This window comes from Carcharodon carcharias, chromosome 5 (genome assembly GCF_017639515.1).
Source record: "Carcharodon carcharias isolate sCarCar2 chromosome 5, sCarCar2.pri, whole genome shotgun sequence".
NCBI classification, from domain to species: domain Eukaryota; kingdom Metazoa; phylum Chordata; class Chondrichthyes; order Lamniformes; family Lamnidae; genus Carcharodon; species Carcharodon carcharias.
In genome coordinates, this window is record NC_054471.1 from 186,898,203 (window position 1) to 186,907,466 (window position 9,264).

Below are 9,264 nucleotides of genomic sequence, written 5' to 3' on the forward strand. Positions count from 1 at the left end.
CACTTTGGCATGTCATAAAGATGCTATATTAATGTATGTCTGTTTTATTTTTTTATAAAGGCTTAGCATAACTTGTTTGCTTTTGTACTCTGTTTTTCTATTAATAAAGCCAAGAATCCCAAATGTTTATTTAACAGCCTTCTCAACTTGTCCTATCATCTTCAAAGAAATGTGCACATACATCCCAAACTGTTCTTGCATCCCCTTCAAAATTTACCATTCAAATCATATTGCCTCATCACTAACACTTGTCTGCATTAAATCCATTCACAAGTCTGCATCATTTGAAATTATGCCTGGTACATCCAAGCCCAAGTCATCCCTGTATACCTCCTGTCAGAAAATCAGTAGTCACCACTAACTCTGTCTTCTGCCTCTTAGACAATGTTGTATCTATGCTGCCGCTGTCTCTTGAATCCTGTAAACTTAAATTTTGCTAACAAGTCTATTGTGCAGTACATGATGTCAAATGCCTTTTGAAAGTCCATTTACATGTCACCAATTGCACTATCCACATTATTAAGTCACGGTTTACGTTTAACAAATTCATCCTGATTTTCATTTTATTGGCCATTATTTTCCCAATGCCAATTAATTTTTGTCCCATATTATTGCCTGTAGAAGTACTGGCATTAGGCTGACAGGCTTATAATTGCTAGGTTTAGCCATCTCCCCCTTTTCTTAACTATAGGTGTAACATTTACAATCCTCCAGTCCTCTGGCACTGCCCCACTATTCCAAGGAGGATTGGAAAATTGTGGCTAGAGCCTCTGCAGTTTCCCCCAAACTTCCCTCACTAACCTAAGATCCATCTTATCTGGACCAAGTACCTTTTCTAATTTGAAGACTGCAAACCTTTTAAATACCTCTTTCTGTGACTGAATAAAATAATTTCAAAAGCAACAGTTTGTCTCATCTGTGAAGTTCTAACAGCATGGGATTTAAAAGATGTCAGGTTGGATGAGCTGGTAGAACTGCACTATAATGCCAATAATGTCAAATCTCAAACAACACTGGTTTAAGATGGAATTGAGACAGTATAAGAAACAGAGCTTGCATGTCCTATAATATTTCACATACAGCATGTTACTATACAAATAATATCGGCAAGCATTATAAATAAAGTAGAAAATGCTGGAAATACTGAGCTGGTCTTGCAGCATCTGGAGAGAAAAGCAGAGTTAACATTTCAGGTCAGTGATCTTTGTCTTCCTGAATTAACTCAGTACTGGATTTCTTTTTTCTCTATCTTAAAAACTGTTTTAATGGAGCAGCTATCTATTTTGTAAAATCTTTGTTTTTTTTCCTAACAGCAAAGTGTCATTTCCTCATCAGTTAATAATTATTTTGTGTTAAATTCCAGGTTTTTGTATTGTCAACTCACCCTTATGGTTGTCGAGTTATTCAGCGTATTTTGGAGCACTGCACACCTGAGCAGACTCTCCCGATCCTAGAGGAATTGCATCAGCACACTGAGCAATTAGTGCAGGTAACGGGAGCAGTTAACATATGAGCATAAAGAATACATGAATCCATTCAAATTTGTACCTTTCATTACAGAAAATCAGACAAAATAATCAAATACTTTTTCTTTTACATGGGATTTTGAGATCCCTACCAGTGTTTTGAGATCACATTCTACAATTCTGTCCATTTAGAATCACTGATTAATGATGGCAAAATAAGTTAAATTCTATTCTAGAGCTTCCAGGATTTTTATTAGTGGTTTTTAATCAGTTCTAATGATCACATTCTTCAATTCTAATCATTTATCCATTTTAAAAACAGCAAACCCATGGCCTTGTTTATAGGTGTATGAATATAGGATTTGTGTCATTTGCATTATGATGTATAGGGGATACTATTTAGGAAAGGGAGACTAGTATTTTGCACTTTCTTACATAACATGCACTACTTATAATCACCACTGACATCATACATCCATTGTCTTTAATTGCAAACTGTCTGCTTACCTGTGCAGAGTACTCACCGTGACATGATGCCAGTCATCTTTTAAGAAACAAAGTAAGTAATTTAAAAAAATAAGGAAAGTATGCTTTATACAATACTTAAAGCAGGTGATCAGTAATGACTCACAAACATTTATGCACTTTATTTGTTTTGACTTGGATGTGCACTTCTGGCACTGGTACGTATCCAACTTAACTTTTAAGAATCACTCAGGACAGGTTCTTCTTACTCACTACTGGGCCCACACTCTTTAGTAACTGGGGAAATGCAAAAATAAAATGCACAGATTGGTTATATAAATAAATGAAAAGATGCAAACAAGGAAATAAATATAAGAATTGAGGAAGAAACAAAGGAAATTGAGGGAGAAGATTAGAGAAATGACAGAAAAAGAAAAATAAGGAAGAATTTTCTAATACATACATCCTAAAAGATTGCGAGAACAACTTCCTGCTATATACATTAGATATGAATTTAGTTTTGACAAATGAAAATTTGAGGCTTTCTTTCAGCGTACTTGCTCTCACACAATTCTTGTAAATCAATTACAAAAATTGTTTTGCAAACTAATTAAATTAATAGGTAGGAAAAGATCCAGAATATCATCATTAGATATGATTAGATTCCTAACTCCTGCAGGTGTAAAACTGAGAAAAAACACAGACCCAGTCAGGGATTTAAAAAAAAAACAACTTCTGGAATATTCCTCTTCAGGCATTTGAAACTGCTCTTGGAGATCTCATTGACCACACGAGTATTATCTGTCAATCCACTTACCTTGCCCCCCAGCCATGAATGGGTTCAGTTCCCTCTTGAAGGCACACAAAGTCAGCACAGAAAATAAACCAGCAATACATTCCAGAGACTACCTGAGAAGAGGAGAGCTGCCTACCCATCCAGCCTAGTCCTACTCTTGTGTAGTTTAAATACGTGTCCTCTGGTCCTCCCTAATCTATCAACAGGCATGCATTCCAGCCCTTCCACTATTTTGTATACATTCACCAGCTCACTTCTAAGTCTATGCTGCTCTAAGATAAGTGGACAGCTCTTTAATGCTGAATGTTTAAGCTATGAATCATTCTTGTAGCTCTCCTTTTAATCTTTTCCAAGGCCACTGTATCACGAAAAACCGGGTGCAGTACTCAAGATGCAGTCTAACCAACACCCTATATAATGGTAGAATGTTGTCCCCTGATTTGCATGTGTAAATTGTGTATTACTGCACAAATAGTAATCAATTTGTATAAAAATAACCAAATAGTACAAAGTTTCTCTGAATTTATTTCTCAGGTTTCATTTTCTTTGTTTAATTAGGATCAATATGGAAATTATGTCATCCAACATGTTTTGGAGCATGGGCGTCCTGAAGATAAGAGTAAGATTGTTGCTGAGATAAGGGGAAAGGTTCTTGCTCTAAGCCAGCATAAATTTGCCAGGTATAAGAATTTGCATTTCATGTAAAAGCATGCTTCAGTACCAGATGATATTAATACCAGAAAAATGTTCCCTTCTACGTTCTTTTATTGAAGATGCACTTAATTGAATAACGCTCTTCTTGAACAAAAGATTTGGTCAAATACACATGATCAGAGGTAATGTTATTGTAAACATGCAAGCAGCAGTAGTAAGGTCTAATATTGCAAGTGTATCTTTGACTACTGAGATAAAAACAAAAAACTGTGGATGCTGGAAATCCAAAACAAAAACAGAATTAACTGGAAAAACTCAGCAGGTCTGGCAGCATCGGCGGAGAAGAAAAGAGTTGACGTTTCGAGTCCTCATGACCCTTCGACAGAACTGTCGAAGGGTCATGAGGACTCGAAACGTCAACTCTTTTCTTCTCCGCCGATGCTGCCAGACCTGCTGAGTTTTTCCAGGTAATTCTGTTTTTGTTTTTTATCTTTGACTACTATTTATCAAGTCATATCATTAAAGGTTCTCCCTTCCCCACCACCATTTTAAGTTAGAAATAACGTTTTTCAGATTTATCTTTTCTCTAATCCTTCAGCTTGGGATACTGATTAAACTTGCAATGTGGATTTTTTTTAGCAATGTTGTTGAAAAATGCGTCACCCATGCCTCTCGTGCTGAACGTGCTTTACTGATTGATGAGATCTGCTGCCAAAATGATGGCCCCCATAGTGCCTTATACACAATGATGAAAGATCAATATGCCAACTATGTGGTTCAGAAAATGATTGATGTGGCAGAACCTGCTCAGCGTAAAATTATCATGCACAAGGTATATTTTGATATTTTTGCATAACTCTGAAATTGGCTGCTATTTAATGTGCAAGATCAAATGGCTAAAGTGGCAGAAGTACTAGTTCAGTGCCATTAGCATAAGGTTAATTATTATTACTGCCTGGGCCAGGAAACTACAACTTAAACCATGCCTATTTGAAGATGTAATTGTTTAAATTTTGTCCATATGTATATACCATTCCATTAGAATGAACAATCACAGATACTAAAGATTGTGAAAGGCCAAAACTCACTCACTTTTCTAACTCTGTATTTTACCTTCTTATGGAGGGCAATGTTAATTTACATTTACTAATCTTGGTTAAAAAGAAAGGTGCAAGTATAAACCTATGGCCAAATCTCTGCTAAAATTAACAAAAGGGGGAAATAAAGACTCTTGAACTTATAGTGGACACTAATCTTTAATGCAAATTGCTCCCATTAAATACTTGAGCTGTTTTAAAAGAAGTTTTTTTTTTAATTTGTATACAGATTCGACCTCATATTACAACCCTTCGGAAGTATACTTATGGAAAACACATCTTAGCCAAACTGGAAAAGTATTACATGAAGAACAGCACTGATCTGGTGTCAATTGGAGGACCACCAAATGGAATGTTGTAAATTTAAGTGATGCACACAGAAGAACTGTTGAAAACTGTTCTGCTTAAATATTGTGTGTGCCAAACCAGATAGACTTAAAACACAACTTAACTTCTAATTATCCTCTCTTTTCTTCTTCCATTAATTATGATTTGTGTACCAATCAACTCTACTTCAACTCCTAAATGTGTCCTGAGTTTGTGTGCATTTTGTTTCTCCTTAAAGTACCTTTGCTGGGGGTTTATTGGAAAACCTAGGTAAATCGCAGAATATATGAACTTAATGTAATAGTATCAAACTAACTTTTGTGTGTTTTGCAAGTTAAACCTTACAAAATCGTTTGGTAGAGAGAAGAATTTTAAGTATGTATATGAACTACTTCACATTCTGATAGTTTTAGGTACTTGCTGCGTAAAAAAGTTCTCAGGCCCAGACTTGGGGGGGTGGGGGAGGAAATATTGTTAAAAATACCACATTAATCATATATAACAGAAATTGTATAAAGTTAAGTTGTGTTTCAGCAAGTTACTTTTTGACAACAATATTTAAATAGCACAACAGTTATGGTCTGTTGAAATATGTAATTCAGGGAAGGCTTAAATTACAGGCTGATATGTAATGTAACTCCTGATGTTTACTATGGAGATGTCAATACTCAATAGGTTTTATTTTTTGAGGTAAACACTGCCCTGCTTTTCTATTTCAGTGATGTATAGAAGCATTGTACATACATATGTATTTAACCATTGTAGAAGAGGGCAGTAAGGAATCATGATGGTACACATACCTAAATTTACAAATTGTCTGAAAAGTTTTTTTTTGCTAGATTTGGCTTTTCAGTCTATTTTGCAAAGAGATGTGGGGATTTGTATTTTTCAATACCTAAATTTAACGTTTATGAAGGTGTGGTGGATTTATTTTTAATTTCTCAGTTTAAGGTTTGGCAATCTTGGGCAGATTGGAAAATTAAGGGGCCATTGAACGATAAGCTTGATAGCTCACCATAACGCATGCAAAAACTAAGGAATAGACTTTGTTTTACTTATAAATATGTAGTGTATATGAGTAGACCTTGCAATTTATAGGTGTAAGTTTACAGTTTGAAAAAATGAAATTTATTGTTTGTGTTTAACCACATGCTTCGCTAACTTAGTAATGCATAGTTTGTTTGTACAGTTGTACATTTGTAAACCTGATGCTGTAAATGTTAAAATGTCTTCTACCCTTCAGAAAACAAAGTTTGCATTTTAGTGTATATTCACTAATTCACTCCTCTGCCCTAGCATAGTGTTGTATAATGTAAATTTCTTTGAATCAAGATTTTTTTTAAAATTGTATCTTTATATGACTTAAAATTTAAACTTGCTTTCTTTTATCTATTAGGATGGTAGGATTTGTTTATAATCGGAGCTGTTGAAATTCTGTTAATATGATAATTTTTGAAAATTTTACAAGTGTAATGTTGTACAAGTAAAAGTTGTGCGTAGTCAAATTGAAAAGTTTGAACTAAATCATCTAGTTACCATGGAAACCAAATGTCCTTTCCATCTTTAAAAAGTGGCATGATCTTTTTTGTACAGAAGAGTACTGTATTTTGGAATTGTCTACCTACATGTAAGTGGAAGTATGTATGATATTGTCAATTTTTCATTTGAACATAAAATTGTAACACTACATATAGATGATGTACATTTTACAGGAGGCCTTGTGTACATTTCCTGATGACATTTTGCAGGCAGAATTGTGACCATATGTGTATAATTAATAGTTATTTGTATTCTTTGCCTCTGGAAATATTTTGAAATATGCTTTGTATATTCAGTTTCTGAAAGATAAAAGATTGTGCTTTGTATTTTGATGATCCTTGAAAGTCAGTATTTTGTATAAACAGAATATCTTGTGGATTTGGAACAATCTGGAATTATTTATCTTGAGGCCTTTGGATGTGATGTCCTTAGCATTGAAGAGATAAAAAGTTGTTTTCATTAGGGCTGTGCAGTCAGATATTTTTAAAATGAACTAAAGCATCAGTGATCTTAAATTATTCAATGTTAAAGCTTTAATATTTTTTAATTATTTTATACTATTAATTTGTGCAGCCCTTTTTTCTGTCACAACATTAGATTTTCCAATCTAATATTGTTAAGCTGCACTATGGCACTTGCTGATTTTAAAATTGCTTTGCAGTACTTATCTCATCCAAGAACTGCAAAAAATGCATCATCAGGAAAGAGTATGTTGGCCATGTTTAAATAACTGGCTGTTAGCCTACTGTGTGCATAAAGCCAGTAGGTTTGTTTCAGCACAGCCCTAGTTTCCATGGCAACTATTTATTTGTTGTGTAAAGGAGGTCACTGTGTGAAATTGTTCTCTGGTTTTAGCTTGGGAAGCAGGAGTCTGGGTAAAAATGCAGATCAAGAAATTTTAAATTAGCATTGATAACAAATGGAACAAAACCACTAGGCATTTTACTGATATTTCCTCTAACATGGATTATTGATGGACCATTTTTATCTTATGTTTAATCAGGTCTGCTGCCAGGCTCCTTGGCAATTAAGATGGAGTAATGTTATATTCATTTAATTGTATATGCTGTATAAAAAAATGAAAAAAAGTGTGAATAACATATGTAATAAATCTGTTCTGTTTTCTGTAGGAAAATATGCCTTTTAATCCTTAAATATACCTTTTACCTTGTGTTATATTGAGAATTTAGGAAGTATCTGCCAGTATTTTAATTTGCCCATTTCTCATTTCTGTGAGATGGATTTAGGATAATGACACTGAACAAATTTGGCTCCACATATTTTCCCCTGTAGCCTGAGTATATGTATATATATATATATATATATATATATAGGCTTTACTCTGCAACAATCCTCAATTTAAAATTACATTTTAGCACCTTCTTTATACAGTTTTGGATGCACCTTTGTTAGGTGGATAATGACTGAAGGAGGAGAGAAAAACTTATAAATCCTTAGAGGGCTTGATGATATAGGTAGATGCTGGGAGGCTGCTTCTCCTGGCTGGAAGTTCAGATCTCGGGGTCTACTTTCACGATAGGGTATCTGCCATTAGGGATAGATGAGAGAAATTTCTTCACTCAAGGGTTGTGAACCTTTGGAATTCTTCACCTCAGAAGGCTGTGGATGCTTTAGTCATTAAATGTGTTCAAGACTGAGAGCAATAGATTTTTGGATGCTTTGGGATTTGAGGGATATGGAGAGCGGACCTGAAAGTGGAACTGAGGTGGATTGCTGATATTGAATTGCAGAGCGGGTTCAAAGTGCTTATATGGCTTAATCTACTATTTCTTACATCAATCAAAATGTTTGAAAATGCAAGTTCAGCAAATATAGGGGAAATAAAACCAGAAAAAATGCATTGCCAGTTCACAAACATGTCAGATTAAAGAAGCAATACAAAGTTTCAAGATGTGTGTTACATTAGTATAATTGAAATAATTTAAACAAGTGATCATGCATTCTTTTCATTGCATCCTTATATATATATATATATATATATATGTATATCATCAAGATCCGATATACTCAGTGAAATAATTACTCCTTGGTGCCATCCATAAATATTATATGATGGAAGTCGTGACTATTCAGGGAAGAGAAGTTTCTGCCATTAGGTGGAATTCCAGCCTTTGAAAATCGGAATTCCACCCTTTTAATTTTTTTCCAATCTCCCCTCCCCTTGGCCTAAGCCTTGGCAGTGTTTGTCAAGCCAGGTTGGGGGGGAAAGGTAGGTGGTGCTGCGAAGCCAGAGTATGGGCAGGGTTTTTTTTGGGGTTGGGGGGGGGGTGGTGGTGGAAGGAATCTGAGTCTCAGAGGGATTCAGCAGCTCAGGAGAGTTGGGAAGAGGGGCTACTGAGTGATGAGTGGGGCTATGGGCTTTCAGAAGAGGGACTGAATGAGTGGGGGGTCGGGGTTTAGTGAGAGGTGTGTGTGCATGGTTGGGGAGGGGAGAGGAGGCTTCACTGAGTTGTCTGTCACCAAGGAACATAGAGAACTTAGCTGGAACCTGTATATAAAGTAACATTTTTACATCGTACTTTAAAAACACTTTTTGTATTTATATAATGTATTTATATGTTGATCTATAATACGCAAACTTTATGCTGTTTTAATTTTGCTGGTGTCTGGGGATCATGTTAACCATTAATAATTTCTTTGCATATTCTTTCAAGAGATGTGGGCATAGCCTGCAAAGCCAGAATTTGTTGCTCACCCTTAATTGCCCTTGAGAAGGTGGTGAGTTAAAATGGGGTTACATTGGAAAATAGTTTGCAAAACACTGCCTTTGTGTCACTTCACATGTACCTAATCCAGCAAGGTCACGTTCTGTTGTTAGTATAGATTTCATCCCATATTACATGCACCAACTACATTGAATGCTGAATTGTAGAAGTCACTTTAGTGATTTTATACAAAT

The 9,264-nt window shown here is 35.1% G+C and overlaps 1 protein-coding gene across 15 annotated transcripts in view; it reads left to right on the forward strand.

Moving 5' to 3' along the window:
- LOC121277910 (pumilio homolog 2) overlaps window positions 1-7,479 on the forward strand; it is a 126,505-nt gene extending 119,026 nt beyond the window's left edge. For 14 of the 15 annotated variants that reach the window (XM_041187737.1, XM_041187739.1, XM_041187738.1 and 11 more), the window contains 4 exons: window positions 1,364-1,489; window positions 3,286-3,407; window positions 4,021-4,213; window positions 4,708-7,479. In XM_041187737.1, coding sequence (XP_041043671.1) covers window positions 1,364-1,489; window positions 3,286-3,407; window positions 4,021-4,213; window positions 4,708-4,839 — 573 coding nt within the window. In that variant the 3' untranslated portion in view covers window positions 4,840-7,479. Of the gene's footprint in view, window positions 1-1,363; window positions 1,490-1,981; window positions 2,026-3,285; window positions 3,408-4,020; window positions 4,214-4,707 lie in introns of those variants that run through there. The other variant, XM_041187750.1, reaches the window with a different exon arrangement.
- Window positions 7,480-9,264: the final 1,785 nt, after the last annotated feature.